This window comes from Myodes glareolus, chromosome 22, assembly GCF_982192425.1.
Source record: "Myodes glareolus chromosome 22, mMyoGla1.1, whole genome shotgun sequence".
In the NCBI taxonomy this organism is placed as follows: domain Eukaryota; kingdom Metazoa; phylum Chordata; class Mammalia; order Rodentia; family Cricetidae; genus Myodes; species Myodes glareolus.
The window spans coordinates 60,319,376-60,341,798 of record NC_142047.1 but is presented as its reverse complement, the minus strand read 5'-3'; the positions used below and the strand labels follow the sequence as shown (position 1 = coordinate 60,341,798).

General features: G+C 38.7%; 1 protein-coding gene across 1 annotated transcript in view; it reads right to left on the bottom strand.

Annotated features, from left to right (window-relative positions):
• The window catches only part of LOC146895030 (uncharacterized), a 100,154-nt gene extending 78,584 nt beyond the window's left edge, over nucleotides 1-21,570 (bottom strand). The window contains exon 1 of the mRNA XM_087900324.1: nucleotides 21,526-21,570. Within this exon, the coding sequence (XP_087756450.1) occupies nucleotides 21,526-21,570 (45 nt within the window). The remainder of the gene's footprint in view (nucleotides 1-21,525) is intronic.
• Between the last annotated feature and the right edge of the window lie 853 nt (nucleotides 21,571-22,423).

Below are 22,423 nucleotides of genomic sequence, written 5' to 3'. Positions count from 1 at the left end.
TCTGAAATGTGAGTTTTTTGATATCTTAACAATGAGACTGGAAAACCAATTACTTGTATATGTGTATATCAAATTGAACAAGTATAATTAACATGGGGGCTGCTACATATTTTCTATTTGTTCTGAGAGAGAGGTATGTTATATCTTTTCTCATCCCTATGCTCATGTGGCTTGTATCCAGAGTAATATATGATGTACCTAGTAAAGGAAGAATAACAAATATAAGGTTTCTACATTGAGTTCACCCAGTTTGACTTTCTGTCCTCATAGACTTCTGGTATATGGATTAAGGCAACTCCAAAACAGGTGCCCCAAGATTCCTAACCCTAAATGCCTGCTCACTAAACTTAACATAGTCACAAGTATATGGGTTAAACTACTTTTCTATATATTTAAACTATTTTTCTATGGACTATTAGTACAATAGATAGTTTTAGAGATCTACTTATCACCTATTCAACATGTATATCTTTTATAATATGAATAATATGAAATAAGTGGATTGACAACTTTACAGTATAGCTCTCATTGTATTATGATTCCAATGGTAATATAGGTTAAGACATTGTTTTCTTCTTCCTTAAAAGAATGACTCGCAAATGTAATTCACCTATCTGAAATTAAGGTATATGATTTTGTGTGAATTTAATAAACAGCAATGCACTTTATTGTTTACACTGTTGCTTTTCTTTAAAACATATAGGATTAATTACAAATTCTTCAGAGGTACATTTGTATCAGCTTATACATGAAAATTACCTGTCATGTCTTCTAGAATTTTGACAATGTTCTTCATTATTATGGTCTTCCCAACTGTGTCCTAAAACATAATGCCAGAAATTGTATGTTTTATATTAAGAATTGTAAAAAATTTAGTTACCATTTGAAGCAAACCTTACAACCATGCCTGATTGATTTGCCCCATTCTTCTTTCTCAATCATATTACAAAAGAGCATCATTAGCCAATGAATAGTTGTCCCCTTATGTGAAACATGAAAGATAATACAGCCTTACCTATAGTAGTGAGGTTTCTGTAGGTCTCTACCATCACATCTTTGTAGAGATTCTTCTGGGAAGTATTCAGCAAAGTCCATTCTTCCCAAGTGAAGTCGACATGCATGTCATCATAGGTCACTGAATTCTAAAATATTCCCATACAGGTGTACAACAGAAAGTATGATTTTGACAACACTGTAAATGTATACTTCCTTGGCAGTATAATCATATAATTCTGGGGCTCCCCATACTTATTCCATGACAAAGACATCATAATTTAATCACCAAGTCACTTCAGAGCAAACTCTGACTCTTCCTGGAGGACTGACTATGGGGTCTGTGAGCAGATTGCAAATGGCAACTTAGACCCCGTGTATGCCTGAAAATGGGGCAATGTACATGGCTCTTGGAGGCAGCAAATATGCCTCTGCCATGTTGTACTATGTGGAACAAGCAGGCAGACCATATTTGCTCTACGAATGGAACACCTTAAGTTCACAAGAAATGCTTAGCATTTTAAGAAGTGCTCCTAATTTTTCAAAAATAGAAGATAATGACAATTTCTAGGATCAATATAGTTTTAACTTCCAAGATGATATAGGATTCCCCTCTGTAAGCTGTAAATATGTTTAATTCTTATTGGTTAATACAAAAAACACTGCTTTGGGCTTATGGCAGCACATGATAGAGCAAGGTGGGAATTCGAAGCAAAGATAGAGGTGAAAAGAAAGGAGAGTCAGGGAGACACCATGTAGCTGCCAAAGGAGACAGATGCCAGATGGAACCTTACTGGTAGGCTACAACCATGGACAATACACAGATTAATAGAAATGGGTTAATTTAAGATGTGTTACTAAATAAGAAACCAAAGCTATTGACCAAGCAGCATTGTAATCTATATAGCTTCTGTGTAATTATTTCTGGGCAGCCAGGAAACAAACAAAGAGCCTCTGTCAACAGAATGGTGTCAAAATGAGGCAACATCATCAACAACAGCAACAAAAAAATCTGAGAGAGTTAAAAATATCTAGACATAAAGGAACAGAGTTAAGTAAGACTTCTTGGAAGCCACATATTTTCCAGATGGGCTTTGTTTGCTGGCAGCAAGCAAGGATGTCACAGCTCCTATTAGAGAGATCTTCCTGACTCAGAACTGGCAACAATTGATGCACAGCTTCTTTAGGGAAGGGCTTCCTGGTTTGTCCTGGCACAAATAGCTCTGACTCTTTTCAGAGGTACTGCACTGAAATGAGGTCTGTGTGCACCATGTTACAAATTGCTTAATGGAGACAGTCGTGCCAAGTCCCTGGAGCTGGGGCAGAGAAAATGGCTCACAGAGTTGGCAATAAACATACCTCTGCCATGTTGGACTAAGTAGAGCAAGCAGTCAGGGCTGAGGAGTTGGTCCTAGACATGCCTATTTAGCATTTTTAAAAAGTGCTTCTGGTCAGAAAATAATTACAAATGTGCAAATAAACAGATTCAGATTAAAAGACAGTGTATAAATGTAAGCAAGCTTGGGAGAGAGAAGACAGTCATAGATTAAAGGAGTAAAGAAAAATAAGCCATGTAAAGATGGGAAATACACAGAGAGTATAGATTACATGTATTATTGTATTTTCTTTGAGTTTTTTGACTATGAATGAGTTAAGTACAGAGAGACATTTCATCTTATGGGCTGCTAAGCCAAACCAATATATCGTTTAAAGGTATCTTGATTTCAAAATTTGGGTCTAAGGATATGTTGCTTTGGAAAAAAGGTTCTGCTTTTGTTTCTGCAGAGGATGAGAACCTGTGGATTCCTTACAGAATAAGGTGGTTTGATGGACCAAGAGCCCCTGATAGGTTCCATGAACCCTCAAAAATACTTCACCCAAAATAAAGCAGAAAGCGGTTTGAAGAAAACTACTACTTAATTCCCAAATATTGTTTATCAATGTTTGTTTACATTTAAAGGGGATATGATATAGAGATAATACTTTGCATTTGTATAGATTTTGGCCTATTGATACAAATTTAAGGTCAATTTTGTTAATTGAATCTCTGCTCCTGTTTAAGGTATTTGTTCAGTTCATTTAAAGATGCAATATATAGTTAAATACAAATTAATAGATAATCATTTATAATAGTTAAACTTGTAGTCATATTTGTTAGGCTTTCTAGATGTACAGAGATATATTTCATATGGATAGATATTCTTCAGATTTTTTAAAGACATACAGAATATGGCATTTTAAATGTTTTTAAAACAGGCCTTTTTATGACAGTGAGACACGTCTCCTTCTGGTAGCACCAATTATTTGAGAGACGTTGATGGGCATTGAAGAAACTCATTATGGAATTTGCCTTCAATGTGACAAGGCTAGCCTTTTGGGCAAGAAATCGCTCTTGCCTGGATTGCTTGATGATATGTTGTATAAACTGCACATGCAGGACCTACAAAAAATGACTGCCAAAGTTGCCTAAAGAAGGTAAGACAGTACCTGTTTCATGAAAGAGTCTACTAGACATTCTGCAGGACACAGAAAAAAAAGGTGACTGAGAAACTGCCATTATAGGTGGAACTGTCTTTGAAATTTTCTGCTTCATGGAAAAGTCTGTCAGACACTATGGGCCTGTAAACTGAAAGTGGATGCCCCAATGTTACAGAAGAATTTTGGAAAACTGTCTAGGCAGCAAGATGTATCTGTCAATTCTAGAGTTTTGAAATGCTTATAACTAATTAGGTAATACATATCCTTCTGGAGTCTTTGCTGTAGTTGAAGAAAGACAGTTTTATAATTATAATAGATTAGATATAAAACTTTAGACTCACAAAGATAGAATAGATGATAGAGTACTTTCCTTAATTTGCCAAATTAAATGGACTAACTATTGTAACTATAATTCTTGCTTGATAAATGTTTTGTTATATGTAATATTGCTATATCAAAGTTAAAAACCTTTCTTTTTATTTAGACAGAAAGGGGGGGGTGTTGTGCAATTCCCCTCTGTATGCTGTGAATATGTTTTATACCCATTGGTTAATAAGAAAACTGTTTTGGGCCTATGGCAGCACAGAATAGTACAAGGTGGGTATGCCAAATGGAGATAGAGGAGAAAAGAAGGCAGAATCAGGGAGAGGCCATGTAGCCACTGAAGGAGACAGATGCTAAATGGAATCTTACCAGTAGGTCACAGCCATGTGGTGATATACAGATTAATAACAATGGGTTAATTTAAGATGTAAAAGTTACTTAATAAGAAGCCTAAGCTATTGGGTATGCAGTTTTATAATTAATAAATTTTCTGTATAATTATATGAGTCTGGGCAGTGGGGAAATGACCAAGCACCCTATGTCTATAAAAGGATATAATGAAGTTTGCAAGCTATACAGCACACACAAGATTAATATCTAAGTTCGATTTTCCTGTTAAGCATTCATGATTCCTTGACTACTAAGGGATCATACAAAGAAGCACAAATCAGCCTGAATGCCTCATTGTCTGAGGGAATGCAACAGTCTGTCAGGAACTGGGAGGTATATAGTGACCCAGGAACCATGGACTTTAACCTGGTCTCTCAAGGGAGTTAGACAGGGCCAGCTCCATGATTCCCTCAAGAGCCTACTGCCCAGTAAAATTCTATGATCTTGACCTCCACTGTCTGCCATTACCTGCAATATTCCCATCTTCTAGGTCCTACAAGAACAGATGATTAAGCTCTTTCTCCAGTTTTCTAATATCTTAAGCATTCTTATAAAAGTAAACATTCCCAGGTCTTTTGCAGCAACAAAATCCTCTTTGAGTCCCATTTTATTCCAACTTTCTTCTCTGTTGCTGTTATTAAAATATGCAGTCAAAAGCAATTCAGGTAATGAACATGTTTATTTGGTTGTTAACCCTATTTCACAATTCCTCCTTATGACAGTGTAGGATAGATACTCAAGCTAATAACTAAAGGCAAAACATGTGGAACCATTGTTTTCTGGCTTTCCCTCTTGCTTTGTCACTGCCTTGTGCTCAACTAGCTCTCATATCTATCCCAGGGCTTCTTGTCCAGAGATATTGCCAACTCAGTGGAAGAGCCTTCCTATATCAATCAAAATCAACAAATCTCTCTCAGATACCTTAATCAGGTATTCTGATCTAGGCATACTCTCAATTGGTATTTTCTCAGATCAGTATAAGCTATGTCATGCTGATAATTGAGGCTATTTAGAAAGAGACAATAATATACAAGAAGGTTTGAAAGATCCAAAGGCAATGTATTAATCATATCAATCACTTAAGTAGCAAAAACACAAACAAAGATAGATATGCCAGGAAATGGAAAGAGGCAAACATCTAAAACAAAGAAGAGAAAACTAAATCTGTCTCTCCACAGAAACTTCCCAAACCAACAAAAACTCAAGGAACTCATAACATGAGAAATCTTCTGAAGACAAAATTGGTGAGACCATTATTTTCCAGAAAACAAACAATATACTTAGATAATAATGAATAAAATTAACAACAAAGATGGGTAGCACTGACAAAGACATATTATGCTCCTTTAAATAAAAAAAAAGATTCTAACCAAAATAAAACTCTAAGAAATCACTGACCAGCACTAATCCTATACACTTCAGTTCTTTATCCTTTACCAATAATAGAAAATTGCTGGGGTGCAGAAGGCTGTTCTACCAAAATTGGAGAGATTCACTTGAAACCTTCTTGTGCCTTAACTTCAGAGAAAATAGTTTTGACTACTTAAAAAATTTCATTATCTTATAGTAAAGAAAAATATGTCTGTTAGGATCACTTAGATACCATTTTGCTCCCCCTGATTGATGACTGCCTGTAAGTCTGCAATCAGAGTGAGGAAATAAAAACATTTTAAAACAAAATGCAAAATAACAGATTTTTAAAGACACCTAAAGCAATTTGTTTTACTCTAATTGCTTTATAAGTCACAACAAGCACTTTTGAAAACAAGTTTATTGTCATTTTTGCATATGTTTGTGCAAGAGTGAGAATTTCTTCACATATATACAAGTAACACAAAAAAGAGGGGTTCAGATGCCCTCTATCTGAAATGGTAGAGTTATGAGCCTCACAACTTGATGGTAGGTATCTGAACTGAGGTCTCCTAGAAAACTAATATGTGCTGAGCCACCTGCCAACATCCATAACACCTTTTATCCAATAAACCAAAAGTCTCTCACAGATTAACAAGAGCAACAAAACCTAAATAAATAAAAAAGTAAATAAATGATCCTTGGAAACATGATGCATCAAAATTAAGATGATATGTATGTAAAATTTGCACCATAAATGACTATAGTAAAATGATAATTCCCAACAATTTATAACAGGAAAGCTGATTACAAAGCTACATTCATATTAGAAGCAAAAAGAGTAATCAATGGGATTATGAAAAATAGTACACAGGCTGACATAATATGACTTCTTTCTGGGTGGTGGTGGCGCACACCTTTAATCCCAGCACTCAGGAGGCAGAGACAGGAGGATCTCTGTGAGTTTGAAGCCAGCCTGGTCTACAGAGAGAGTTCCAGAACAGGCTCCAAAACCAGAGAGAAACCCTGTCTCGGGGGGGGGGGATTACCACAAAGCTGATCAATCAAGAATGTGTATGATATTTGGGAAAGAATAAAGAGAATGGAGAGAAAAAGCAAAGAACAAAGGTAGAAAACTATAGTCAGGTATTGATCAAAAGACCAAAGGAAACTTAGTCAGGAAACGTGTGATCTTGACCAATGTTATCCAGCTACCTATGATTCTATGTGTGTAGAAATTAAATAAAGACTTCACAATTTTCACAAAATTAACTCAAAGTGACCCTTAAACTGTTGTTACTGGTGCTTCAGCTACTGGTATTTCTTCCTGAGAGGCACCATGCTCTTGAGCCTTTTCTGCAAAAAGAGATGATCTACTGCTATGGTCCTGCAAGTCCTTATACCTCCTTCTGTTTTCAGGTAAACCCAGCCATACTGATGCCCAATCCCAAACCAATGTAGAATAATTTCTGCTTCCTGTCACATGGATTATAGCACAAGATATAGATTCTGCTCTATCTACCTGCCCAACACCATACACACCTAAGAAACCACTGCAGCTCTGAAACTCCCTTTGTCCCCTGGAACTAAACATCACTGAATCACACCATTGCAGCTGGTGGTAGAAGAAAGTTAGAAACATTCTAATCATGCATTGCTAAATCAGCATCACTGTAGTTCTACCAGCTTTTAAACTATTTGAAACATTTATAAGACAAACTTGAAAGTAGGCTGCAATATTCAGAACTTCTAGAAACCAGATTATCAGTTTTCAAATCTGTCTTCCCACTGCATACCAAAAGCATGACTCTGTTTCTACACTGGACAGTGATCTTACAAGCATAATATCCTACCATGCCAGGGCTGCAGAGTCTCCCTCTCCCCAGGAAATCCATACACAGGGAGGCTCACTGGACAAGGGGCAATGCCCAGGTCATTACTTAGAACAATAGAACCACAGCCTGGCTCATGGTCCATCAAAATCCCAGCAGAAATGACAGCTCAACAGACCTCTGAACAGCCTACATTCACTCTGGCATAGCTTGTGGTCTTCCTTACAACTCATTACAACAGAAGCAGAGAAGAATCCTAGAAAGAACCACCTGTAAGCTACCTCCTACTAGTATTCCTGCTTGCTAAGCCTTCCCAGATTCCCTCAGTGGCTAATGCCACCCAGCTGGGCCTCAGAATATTATCAGCTCCCCTACTGGGTGATCAGAGATCAAATTATTCAGATATCACAGAACTTTCTGCTCGGTCCTTCCAGTCTAGTGGACAGGGCCCTAGTCCAGAAAGCTTGTATTTTAGTAGACATTCATCCACTTTTCTAGATCATACCCTGTTCCTCATCCAAAGCACAAGGTCCTTTGTATGCACATTCCATTACACTCTCAATATGCAGTGCAGCCACCCAACACCTCATACCTGGGAAATCCTGCAGACAAACACAGGTCACATTCACAATTGTTGTTAAAGAAAAATGGGACATGAATTAGAAGATAATAAAGAGTCATGGTAAAGCTTGGGGAGAGGAAAGAGAATTTCGATATGATATAATTATAATCTCAAAAAATTATTTTAAAAAGTAGAAAAAGGATTTATGGCCATGTGCTTCAGAAACAAGGAATTTATATTAGAGCACATCAAAGATTTCTCAAACCTTCTATCTCAGGGTGTATATTTAAAACCAGTAAAATAACAGTCCTGTTAGGCAGGGCCACATTTTACTCAGATCTATTTTGGGTGAACTACTGTAACTACAGCAATTTGGTTTCATGATAAGTTTGGTTCTTTATCCAGATTCTTGATTGCCTGGTCTGTGGACAGCAAGAAATGACCATGAGGACATTTATGGAGCACCTAAAATTGATCACCTCTGCATTGCTAATCTCAACTACGGTTGAAGTAGGAAAGTTCTCAGTCACTTTCCTGTCTCTCCCTTCCTGCACTGTGAATCTACCAGCTTCAAGCTTGACCTATGTACTCACCCTTTTCATCTATAATCATACACTGAATGTCAGAGAGACTGGAGGTCAATCCTTAGCTGGTTTATTTTTTCTTCCCACTGACCAGTCAAGGCCCAGTCCTGAAGAAGTTGAAGGACTATCTACCCAGAACTAAGCAGCAGAGGCAGGATTAGGTTTTCAAAGCAATTCTCCATTGCATAGTGTGAGTCAACAATATTACAAGCTCATAGTCTCCCATGCCAGGATGGCAAAGCCTCCCCCACACTCAAAAAAGATCAGAGGCCAAGGGCAACTACCCAGGTGACCACAAAGGACAATAGAACCTGTTTGCCTCATGGTTCATCCCTGTCCAAGCAGGTCTGACAGCTCAGCCAACCTGTTCTTCCTGGTCTGAGGACAGTTGCTTCTACATTCACCATGGCATGGCTTGTGGTCCTCCTTACAGCTCCATATAGCAGAAGAAGAGAATCCTGGAAAGAACCTGTAAACTGCCTCTGGTGCTCCTAATTGCCAACCAGAGTCCTTCTAGGACCACCTAGCTGGACTTCAAGACATTAGCAGTTACCCTACTGGGTGAGCAGAGATAAAATGACTCAGAAATCAAAGATCTTCAATGTTTGTTCTTCCACACTATAGTCAGACAGGACCCTAATCTGGGAAATTTGTAGTTTAGTAAAATCTTCCATTCTCCCAGAGCACTCCTGTTCCTACTCCAAGTCACCTGTGTGCGGTCTGTGGACCCATGAAATGGCCAGACAGGACATTTATTGAACATCTAAAATTGATCACCTTACTACTCACAGCTAATGTCAACTACCTTCACAGCAGGAAAGCTTTTACCATCCTTCTTGCCCATCCTTTGTCTGCTGTGACTACACTGGGTTTACAACTGGTCAGTGAACTCAATTCTTACACAGTTCCCATTTCACTTGTAAATTCACAATAAAATCTACAGAAATTGGAGGATACTCATTCACTGATTTAGTTCTCCTTCACACAGACCAGTCAAGGTCCAGCCTGGTAGGAGTTGCAGAACTGTCTTTGCAGCACTAGGTAGCAGAGGCAGGATTAGGTGTTCACAGCAATTCTCAGTTACATAGTATGATACAAGAATGAGCTACAGGAGACATTAATCTAAATCAGTTGTTCTCAATCTTTCTAGTGCTGTGACTCTTTAATACAATTACTCATGATGTAGAGATCTCCCACCTATAAAATTATTTTTACTGCTACTTCATAACTATATTTTTGCTACTGTTATGAGTTATAATATAAATATCTGTACTTTCTGATGACCTTAGGCTAGTTCTGTGATAGGTTCGTTTGATCCCCCCAAAAGGAGTCATGGACCACCAGGTTGAGAATCATGCTCTAAACTGATATAAGTAAATAGATGAGTAAATAAACAGGACTTAAAAAGTGGAATGAAATTCAAAAACTGGGAAACATTGGAAAATAGAAATAAAGAGATTATAACAGTAATTCCACTGAAGAAAATGAAATCTAAAAAATGATAACCAATAATTGACTCCTTAAAATGATAAAAATAATTGAACACTCAGTTATACTGACTTTGAAACAGAGTAGGTCCTTCCCTGGTAGGGAGAATGCCATTAATGAGAGAACACATGACTTTGTCCCATGTTAAAAGTTAGCGCTGAGTTCGATAACCTGACACATGGAGTTGCAGCCAATTGCCTGTGTCTCAAACATCTGAGCTGACTTCACTGTGTCAACCAGGATTGAACATATCTGCATGGGAGAGTTCACTAATTGCAAACTAAATATTTAGTCGTTCAAGCTCTCCTCACTAAACTGTACACCCACAGGTGTCTGTCTTCATTCACAAGGAAGGAACTAATGTACAATGGGAAATCACAGAAAGTCACTCACTGTGCCCCATCAGGCCCTTCTTTGTAATGGATACCTCTGCAGTCCACAGCCTTAAGCTTCAGATCTAGCTTTTGTTCAGTGTGTTTACCCACTCCAGTGTACACAGTACATGTTCCTACTTTTCTGATCTGAAGGAAGAAGCCATGCTCCACATGCAAATCCTTTTATTGTTATTGCAATAGACAGTCCCACTGTATAACTCAAACTGGTAATTTTAGATATCTGTGGTACAGCATACCAAAAAATTATAGTGGTTAGCCTAGAGGATAGCAAGGGTAAAGCTCTGTGGGGCTGCAGACAGGATTCAAGTCTACCTCAATCAGCACAGGAGACACTGTGTTACAACTGCTTTCCTAAGAGCTGAGAAATGCAGCTGTTCTAGAATTAATTATACTCTCCTGGTGCACAAGGTTGTGACCCTGTAATGGCCCCTGAGCAGCAGGTCAGAGATCTTTGATGGGAAAGTGGGTCTTCTAGCTGGTTGTAAATCATGGTTGTCTCATTTGTAGTAGGAATGTACCTTAATGACTGATTAATCCTGGTGAACAAACATTTGCATCTCATCATACTAATCTCTAACAGGCATGGTGCGCATGATACTCATCTTAGGAAATTTGGGATACAGCCCTCCCTCACTTAAATTCTACTTTGTGTAACTTAATGTCTCCTAAGTACCGGCAAATCCTTATACCATTAATTATCAACTATACTCTTCTACATCACAGTTTAGTACTGGAGCGCTACTCTACACAGGAGAAATCATTTATAAGCCATACGAAATTAACTACAGATGGACCTCAAACCTAAATGTTAAAAGTGCAGAACTTCTGAAGACCCAGAAAAGACCATGAGTCTCCATGTTTGGCGAATGTGGTGATCTCTCTCCACGACAGACACCACCATCTGTGGCTCCTGATGCTCTGCTCTGTGCATGCAAAGTCCGGGTAGTGAAGTGATTCACAGGCTGCCAGCAGAGAGCTGCAAGGATTATTTAGGACTACTGTGGCAGAAAGATGCTAACTTAGGACTATTGAGGCAGGAAGATGCTAAACTCTGTCTGATGGCTCCCACCCAGCCACCACACCAGCCGGGAGGCTCAGCGGCCACTCCACCTAGTTTGGGGACATTGGCCTCTCGCTCATCAAGCCCAGCCACCCCTCCCATCAGTGGAGAACAACCCCTCACTCACCATGGAGCAACTGCCGAGCTGACACGCTCTCTGCCAACAAGAATGCACTAGAGGAAGAGCCTGAAAGAGCTGAACTGGAAGGGAAGGCTGGCTTCTGGAAGAACCCTCCCATCTGACTGGCGGGTCTGCTGGAGGCTCTGATTGACTGTTGAGGTCTGAGTGATGGGACAAGGTGAGCAGATGGGACTCAGCACTGCACTGGCTTCTAATGGAAAGACAGACCTGTCCCAGGCTGACTGGAGATTTATGCGAAGTTCAACAGCAAGTCTCTTGCTAATGTAAATCAATGGGTTCGGTTTTCAAAGGAAGTATACAAATTAAGAAAGAGGCCAATCAGACAACATCGCACGAGAAGAACATTGGGTAATTCAAGAACATCATAAACAAAGTCCACAGTGGTGTCGGGACTGATAACCACAGTTGCCGCCCTTTTGTGAAAGTCCTGGGTCTAAAGATTGGAAACAAGCCTTTTCCAAATTCCTGGCCCCACATCTTTACCAGCTCTCCCCAGCATATTCCCAAGGTTAGTGACAGAGCTCTGTTATTGTTCTATACATCAGGGCCTTAGAGAAACCTCCCAAAGACTAGGCAGGTTGCCAAGCTCAGAGAGGCCTGGTCTCAAGTGTCTTCTAGAAGTTCTGCACTTAGCATTTGATGTTTAGGTGTAAGGTCCATTTGGAGTTAATTTGTGGAAGTTGTAATCGGCATCTCATGTACTGTGTAGTACTCCACTACTCAGTCACAATGTAGAAGAGTAGAAATGGTAATATAAAGGATGGACCAATGCTTAGAGGATAGTGAGTCACACAAAGTAGAACTTAACTGAGGGAGGGCTGCCTCAGAAATACTCCAAAGAAAAGTAATATGTTAATCAGGACTTCATCCAAATCAGCAGGCAGCAGAAAATGACTATGACATACATCAACAAGGCCACACCTCCTAATAGTGCCACTCTCCATTGGACTTTGGGGACCATTTTGATACAAGAAACCACAGAATCAAAACCCTTGTAAGTTCCTTTTGAACCATGATCAATAAGTAAGCTCAAAAAACTCATTGATTCTCCAGGATGGACTTTGGTGAAATTGAACTTTGTATCTTCAGTGGGGCTTATGGTTATAGGACAGAAATTGCTTCCTCCCCCTTCACAGGGGAGAAAATTCTCACAGAAGATCATAAGCATATTTGTTAATGTTCCTACTTCTCATGGTATTAGTAAAAGGAAGCAGTACATAAAAAGAACATGTTAGAATAATATAAATTTATAAATGACCATAGTAGAAAAGAACTTAGATATATGAACATGATTATGACTGGATTGCTCCAGGATAAAGAAGACTGGAAAGGTTTTACAAGCTATGAAGGTCTGAGTAAGTTGTTTAAGGTACATAAGGATGAGACTTAGGAATCTTATACTCATTAAACTTTGCAAGGTCAAAATTCCAGCTATTTCAAGGACTGGCTAAAAGGTATGTCAAACAAAGTTTACTGAGTTGTATCTGACTATTGAAGTATTATAAAGTAGTAAAAGTACAAAACTAGTATAAAACTGATCTTCTAGGTGTTTAATAATCATTCTTAGAGGCTATTCTAATGTTATTAAAGGGACCAAAAGGCAAAATATTTCTCTCATTTCTATACAAGGTCAGTGAGGTCCCTAGGAACAAAGACTATTTATTGATCATTTATTGTGCTGTTCATGGAGGCCATGGATAACCCAATCAATGAATTGGAATCATTATCAAGTCTCCAAAAGGAGGCTCAATGTGGGAAAGATTTCTTCAAGGCTTCAAAGGAAGCCACAGTACATAAAGCAAAGCTTTTGACTTATCCTCACATTGATGGACAACTGATAATAGAGAGTCTTGAGGAATCTGAGATTCCTTCCAAGGACAAGTGACCTCTAAAGACTAGATGCTCAACTGGCCTTGACAACACAAAAAGAAAGATTAATTCTGGCAACCTACATTGTTCAGTACTTAAGAAGAAATTTAATCAAAGGATTAGAGGATTGGTAACAACACAAGGGTTGACACTCCACAGACATTAGACGCAAGTCTACATGAGATATTATTTACATAGCAAATCTCACTAATATTTTCTTGATAAAAAGATTCTGTACAGATGTGAGACATCAGACCTTGGCTCCTAGAGCACCTGCACACAGCAAAGAAGGACAGGCCCATGATTGTTTTAACCTCCAAATTAAATGACACTAAATACCTCTCTTCTTCCTATCCAGAAGCCACATGGGAAAATCTTCATGCTGACTTTTGGCTGATGAAACAGATATAAAAGGCTGTGACAGTTGGTTGTGGGCTCATCACTCTGAAGACCAACTTTAGAAGTTAAATGGAAACTTGTAACAGATGGAAGCTATTGTGAGCCCATCAAGAATGTCTTATGGACTTTGGCTAAGTCAGTGCTTCCCAGACAACAGACAACTCTGTCTACATCTGAGAGCTTAGTCTTTATAAGAAGCTCTGTGGAAGGGTATCATAATACTAATACCTGATGCCCCAAATTCAGCTGAAACAAACCAGATCAGTCATTGCCCCAATCCCAAAATGGTAGTTAGTGTTACCTCTTCAGAGGAAAGTGGGATAAGAACTGGAGGTAGAAATCAACTACACAATTTAGGGAAAAAGAAAAACAACTCTCATGGCTCCCTATTGGCTCCCTCATGGCTCACAATCTACTTCCCACTGGTGCTCCTGATTGCTAGGCTTGCCTAGAATCCCTCAATAGCTAGAATTGCCCAGCTGAGCCTCAAGACAGTAGCAGTTCCCCTACTAGATGAGCAGAAATCAAATGATTAAGCCAGTACAGCCCTTACCAGCTCTGCCATTCCACCCTAGGGGAAGACAGAGCTCTAGTTTGGAAAACTGGTATTTTACTAGAAACTCTTCCAGTCTCTCAGAGCACTTCCTGTTCCTCTTCCAAAATATGGTGTCCCTTGTGTGTGTGTGTGTGTGTGTGTGTTCCATTACAGAGTCACTGACCAGTGTAATCAATCCTTTCCTTCATAGCTCAGATATTTTGAAAACAAACTTAGGTCACATTCAAACATCAACCCTTGATAAAGCAAAATTCATGATTTTGCTAATTTCTGGAATGTCTTAGAGGCAAGAAAGTGATTATGTAAATGATATAATTATAAGCCACAAAAATTAATCTAAAAAGGCAAAACAGGTTTATGGTCATGTACTCCAAAGTTTAGTAATTTATATTAGAACACATCAAGTATTAGTAGCACATTTTATCTCAGGCTGTACATCTTAAATATGTAAAATAACAGTTCTTTTAGGCAGGGCCACACCATTTTATCCAGTTTTATTTTGGTCAGACTAGTGCAACTACTGTAATTTGATTTCATAAGTTTGGTTCTTTATCCCAATTCTTGATTCCTTACTCTGTGGAATGCAAGAAATGGCCAGTCAGAACATTTAGCAATCATGTAAAATTGATTGACTCACTACCTATTTCTTATTTGAGCTATGGTCTAAGGGAGAATGCTTTCATGCTCCTTCTAGCCTATACCTCTATGTGCTGGGACTATACCTGATTTACAGTTTGTCAGTGAACTCAATGCTTACATGAGTCCCTTTTCATTTGCAAGTTCACAATAAAATACAGATTAGTTGGAGGACAATCATCTATTTTCTTTCTCACTGACCACTTAAGGCCTAGCCTTAAAGCAGTTGAAGGACTTTCTTTTCAGCACTGAGCAACAGAAGCAGGATTAGGTGTTCAAAACAATTCTAAAATACATAGTATGAGAAAGGTAAGTCTCTATAAATTCAAGGTCAGACTGGTCCTCAACAATAGTTGCAGCACAGTCAAAGATACACAAAGTAACCCTGTCTTGAACAACAAAAATGTACTAATTTAGTTGTCTGTGATGTGCCCAACTATAATCCAGGCACTTTGGAGATAAGGTGGCCAAATCTCTCTGATTATCTACAAGATTCTAGTCTATACACTGAGTTCCAAGACAACCAGAGATTCATAATCGGGCTAATATTTAAGACAAAAAAAATAGGAAAGAAAAAAGAACAAGTTATTAATAAAAGCATTAAACATGATATTTTTTGGTGTGACTAATTTGGAAAAGTAATGAAGATATAAGGTGATTAATTTATCCTTGGGGTCCTAACAGGTTTAGATAGATGGCAAGGGATATACACAACTAAATTAATAAAACTAAGTCATAAAATGAAAACATTCCCATCTCTAAAACCCTCCCCAAACTTCAGCTCCTATCTGTCCTGTAAGGTGGTCAGATAAGGAGTAAATATTTCTTCAGTAGACACAGTCTCACCTGGAGGAGTCAGTCTTTTTCCCCAGTAAAATTGCCAGGGAAACTCGAATTTCATGGTGTGTATTATTTTACTAGTTGTTAGCCAAAGGGAGAAATTTAAATGTATCTTGGAAAATTCTTAGTCTTACCAGGCAGACAAGTATTGGGAATAGATGGGGTGGAGACTAAAGAGCTTTACATTCCCATGGAGACGACAAAATGGGGACTGCAGCATACTGACATTGGCAATTACATGAGTTGCCAAAAAAGTAAATAATGGAAGATCGGGAAAAGGCTGAACCATCACTGTAGAGTGGATACAGAGTAAAGATGGTGCCACCTTACTTAAGTGCACCCTATGCACTGCTCTTTGGCATTTGATCCTTGGGCTTTTGCAAAGCTCCCTCCCTAACAATTCTTTCAACCACAGCCAGCTCCATGTAAGTATCTGATTATTATTTGTAATACTCTTTGTCAAATAGCTTAAGCATGTTCCTGGCTAACTCATATCATAAATAACCCATCTCTATTAATCTGTATATTGTCACAAGATGTTTTTTGTAAAGTTCCAGCATCTGTCACCAACTGGCTTCTCTTTGACTCTGACTTGTTTTTGCCAACATTCAGTTTGATTTACTGCATGGCTCTACTCTGCAAAGCCAGTACCTGAAACATATTAGTTATTAACCAATGGTATTCACAGCATACAGAGTGGACTCTCACATCATCTTAAGCTGAAGAGAAAGCTGCTGAGAGTCTGTTCTCATTCTTCCAGGCTTGCAACTTTATATTTCTACATTTCTATTTCTAGAACCTACACTTTTATATTCTTATTCTTGGACACTTCACTTTGACTTATGATTGCCTATAAGTCTATTTCAAAGTGAGGAAATAAAAACATTTTAAAACAAAATACAAGATAACACATTTTTAAAGATTCAGTATATACCTAAACAACTCAGTTTATAATTGTTTTATAATTGACAAACATTTTTTTCTTTTGGTTTTTTGAGACAGGATTTCTCTGTAGCTTTGGAAAATATTCTGGAACTAGCTCTGGTAGAACTGGCTGGTCTTGAACTCCAGAGATCTGCCTGCCTCTGCCTCCAGAGTACTAGGATTAAAGGCATGCTCCACCACCACCTGGGCACAAGCACTTTTAAAATAAGTTTATTGCTATTTTTCGTAAATCTTTGCATATGAGAATGAATGTTCTATATAGGTATACAGGATCTGGAATAGTAGATATTTATGAGCCTCTCAACTTGAGGGTTGATGTCTGAAATCAGAATATATGAGGAACCACCTGCAAAGACATTTTAGCCAATAAATCAAAAGTCTTTAACAGATTAACTGGAACAAGAAAAACAGAACCTAAGTAAATAAAGAAGCAAATAATTAATTCTTGGGAACATTATGCTGTGTATAGTAAATTTGCAGCATAAACTGAATACAATTCAATGACAATTTCCAACAATTTATTATAGAAAAGTTGATTACAAAGCTACATTCATAGTGGAAACACTCAGAGTGATCAATGAGATTATGAAAAAATAGTACACAGATTGACATAATATGACTTCATACTGGAAAGTGGAGGTATACATCTTTAATCCCAGCACTTAGGAGGCAGACACAGGCAGATCATTGTGAGTTCAAAGCCAGAGAAACCCAAAACTCAAAAAAAAAACCTTACAACAAACTATAACAATCAAAAATATGAACAATATTTAGGATAAATATTTATAAAAATATTTAGAAAAATAGAATAATTTAATATCTGCTTCCTGTCACATGGATTATAGCACAAGATGTAGATTCTGCCCTACCTACCTCCCCAACACCATGCACACCTGAGAAACCTTGGTAGCTCCTTTTGTCCCTGGCACTAAACATCACTGAATCATATCATTGTGGCTGGTGATAGCAGAAAGTTAGAAGCATTCTAATCATGTATTGACAAAAGACAATCAACATCACCATAGTTCTACCAGCTTTTAAACTATTTGAAATATTTATAAGGCAAACTTGAAAGTGAAATGCAATATTCTGAACTTCTAGCAAGCATTAAAAGACAGAGATACTGAAGGTCACTCATTAGCTGGTCTATTTTTCCTTCTCACAGACCAGTCAAGGCCTAGTCCTGAAGGAGATGCAGGACTATCTACCCAGCACTGGGCAGCAAAGGCAAGATTAGGTGTTTAAAGCAATTTTCAATTACATAACATGAGACAACAATATTATAAGTTTATAGTCTCCCAAACCAGTATGACAGAGCCGGCCCTCCCCAAAAGAATGCACACTCAACAAAGCTCAGAGGCCAAAGACTACTGCCCAGGTCATGACACAAACTAATAGAACCTGTCTGGATCATGGTCCATTTCTTTCCAAGCAACTAATAGCTCAGCAAACCTGCTCTTCCTGATCTGGGGACAGTGGCCTCTACATTCACCATGGCATGGCTTAGTGGCCCTCTCTACAGCTCCTTAGAGCAAAACAAGAGCATCCTGAAAGAACTTGTAAACTACCTCCTACCCTCATTAGTTAGAATTGCCCAGCTGGGCTTTAAAACATTAGCAGTTACTCTACTGGGTGAGCAGAGATAAAATGTCCCAGTAAGCAAAAATCCTCCAGGTTTGTCCTTCCACATGATGGTAAGACAAGACCATAATCTGGGAAATTTGTAATTTAGTAAAATCTTCTATTCTCCCAGAGCACTTCGCATTCCTCCTCCAAAAAAACAGGTCCTATGTGTACATATTCCATTACACACTCAAGGTCCAGTGTAGCCAACCCTTTACTTCATAGCAGGGAGGTCCTGTAACCAAACACAGGTCACATTCAAACAGTAATTGTTAAACAAAATGCCATGAATTAGAACACAATGAAGGGTCTATGGGAGGGCTTAGAGGCAGGAAAGAAATAGTGGAAATAATGTATTTATAATCCTGAAATATTCTGTTTAAAAGTTGAAAAAGGCTTTTTGGTCATGTGCTCCAGAGACCACGGATTTGTATTAGAGTACACAAAGTACTACTCACATCATTTCTCTCAGAATATACATCTTAAACCTGGAAAATAAATCATGGTAGACAGGGTCACACCATTTTATTCAGCTCTTCTATTTTACTTGAACTACTGTAACTACAAGTAAATTGATTTAATGATAAGTTAAGTTCTTTATAAAGATTCTTCTATGTGTGGTCTGTGGACCCATGAAATGGCCAGTCAGCACATTTATTGAACATCTAAAATTGATCACCTCACTACTTACAACTAATGACAGTAACTACTATCACAACAGGAAAGCTTTTAACCTCCTTCTTGCACATCCCTTTTTCTGTTTTGACTACACTGGCCTTACAATTGGTCAGTGAACTCAATTCTTACACAGGTTCACTTCACTTGTAAATTCACAATAAAATCTATAGAAATTGGAGATACTCATTCACTAATCTATTTCTCCTTCACACAAACCAGTCAAGGTCCAGCATGGTGGGAGTTTCTGGACTGTCTTTGCAGCACTAGGTAGCATAGGCAGGATTAGGTGTTCAAAGCAATTCTCAGTTACATAGCATGATACAAGCATGAGCTACAGGAGACATTAATCTAAACCAGTTGTTCTCAATTTTCCTAGTGTTGTGACACTTTAATACAGTTACTGATGATGTAGTGAATTCCCGACCTATAAAAATATGTTCACTACTACTTCAAAACCATATTTTTGCTACCGTTATGAATGAGAATATAAATATCTGTACTTTCTGGTGGTATTAGACCAGTCCTGTGATAAGTTCATTTGATGCCCCAAAATGAGTCATGACCCACCAGCTTGAGAATCACTGCTATAAAGTGATATAAATAAAAAGATGAATAAATAAGCAGCACTTAAAAATGGAATGAAATTCAAAACCTGGGAAACACTGGAAAATAGGAACAAAGAGATTATAGCAGTAATGCCTTTGAAGGAAATAAAATCTAAAATATAACCAATAATTGACTTTTTAAAATGATAAAAAAAATAATTGAACACTTAGTTATACTGACTTTGAAACACAGTAGACCCTTCCCTGGTAGGGAGAAGGCCATTAGTACAAGAACGCATAACTTTGTCCCATGTAAAATGCTAGTTGCTAAGAGCTGTAAGCTGAAACATTGAATTACAGTCAATGGCCTGTGTCTCAAACATCTGACCTGACTTAACTGTGTCAACCAGGATTGAACATATCTTCATGGGAGCGTTCACTAATTGGAAACTAAATATGTAGTAGTTCAAGCTATCCTCCCTAAACTCTATACCCACTGGTGTCTGTCTTCATTCACATGCAAGGAATTAATGTAGGATGGAAAATTACACAGAAAGTCACACACTGCCCTATCAGATCCCTCTTTGTAATGGATACCTCTGAAGCTTAGTCCCTTAAACTTGTGTGATTTAGTTATTGTCCACTCTTTTCCCCTATTCCAGTGTGCACAGTATACTGTTCCTACTCTTCTGGTCTGAAGGGAGAAGCCATGTTCCACAAGCAAATCCTGTTATTATTATTGCAATGGACAAGCCAAGATATGACTCAAACTGGCAATTTTAAAACCCTGTGGTGCAGCATACTTGTAATGCAAAAATTTATGGTGGTTAGCCAAGAGGATAGCAAGGGTAATCCCCCAAAGGGCTACAGACAGGATTCAAGTCCACCTTAATCAGTATAGGGGACATTGACTCAAAACTGCTTTTCTAAAAACTGAAAAATGCAGATGTCCTAGAATTATAATACTTTCATGGCACACATGTTGTAACCCTGTAATGGCCCCTTGAGCAGCATGTTAGAGGTCTTTGACTGGGAAGTAGGTCTTTTGGCTGGTTGTAAATCATGGTTGTCTCATTTGTTATAGGAATGTACCTTAATGGCTTATTAATCCTGGTGAACAAACATTTGGATCTCATGATACGAATATCTAACAGGCATGGTTGGCATACTAATCTTTGGGGAATTTGGGATGCAGTCCTCCCTTACTTAAATTCTACTTTGTGTGACTTAATGTCTCCTAAACTGGTAAATACTTATACCATTAATTTTATTATCGATTATGGTCTACTTCAGTTTAGCAGTGGAGTGTTACTCTACACAGGAGAAACCATTTACGAGCTCCACAAAATTAACTACAGATGGATCCTAAACCTAAATGTTAAAAGTGCAGAACTTCTGAAGATACTGGAGAGACCAGTAGTCTCCGAGTTTGGAAAATTTGGTGATATCTCTCCACAGGCGACAATATAAGCACTACAGGCACCACCATTTGCGGCTCTCAATGCTCTGCTCTGTGCAGACACAGCCCAGGCAGTGAAGTTATTCAGAGACTGACTGCCAGCAGGGTGTTGAAAGGATCACTTAGAACTACTTAGGATGAGGCAGGAACACACTAAATTCGGTGTTTGTTCACTGGCTCCCAGCCAGCCAGGATAGGATGCACCACACCAGCCGCAAGCCTCAGCAGGCTGCTCCTCCTTGTTTGGGGACAGAGGGCCCCTCACTCGCCTAGCCCAGCCACTCATCCGCACCCACGTGGCACTTGGGGAGAGCAGCCCCATACACCAAGGCCGGACACTCCTCTTCCCCACCTGGGGACACTGGTACCTTACTCACCTTGGCCCACTGCTCCTCCAATCTGTTTAGAGCACCATTCGCCATGGTGCAGTTGCCAAGCTGACAAACTATCTCCTTACAAGGAAGCCCAAGGCACAGTGCATGAGAGAGACTGTGATATCTTTAGGAAGCACTAAACCGGAAGCCTTGCTCCCGGAAGAACCCTCCCATTTCACTGATGGAGGCTAAAATTGGCTAGTGAGGTCTGAATGTCAGAACCAGGTAAGCAGAAGGGATACAGCACAGTTTTCTCAACACTGGCTGCTAATCTAAAGATAGACATATCCCAGATTGGATGGAGAACTAAGTCAAATTCAACAGCAAGTCTCTTGCTAATGTAAATCAATGGGTTCAGTTTTCAAAGGAAGTATACAAATTCAGAAAGAGGCTAATCATACAATGATGCACAAGAGGAACACTGGGTAAATCAAAAACATTATAAACCAAGACACACACTGTGCCCCATCAGGTCTTTCTTTGTAATGGATACCCCTGCAGCCCACAGCCTTAAACTTCAGTCTAGCTATTTTCCAGTGTGTTTACCCCCTCCAGTGTACACAGTACACAGTTCCTGCTCTTTGGGTTTAAAGGGAGAAGCCAAGCTCCACAAGCAAATTCTTTTACTGTTACTGCAATGGACAATCCACTATATGACTCAAACTAGTAATTTTATAACTCTGTGGTGCAGCATACTTGTAATCCAAAAATTTATGGTGGTTAGTCAGGAGGATAGCAAGGGCAATGCCCGGTGGGACTGCAGACAGGATACAAGTTCACCTCAATCAGTATACGGGACATTGATGCTAAACTGCTTATCTAAAAGTTAAAAAATGCAACTGTTCTAGAATTATTATATTCTCCCGGCACACAAAGTTGTGACCCCATAACGGCCCCTGAG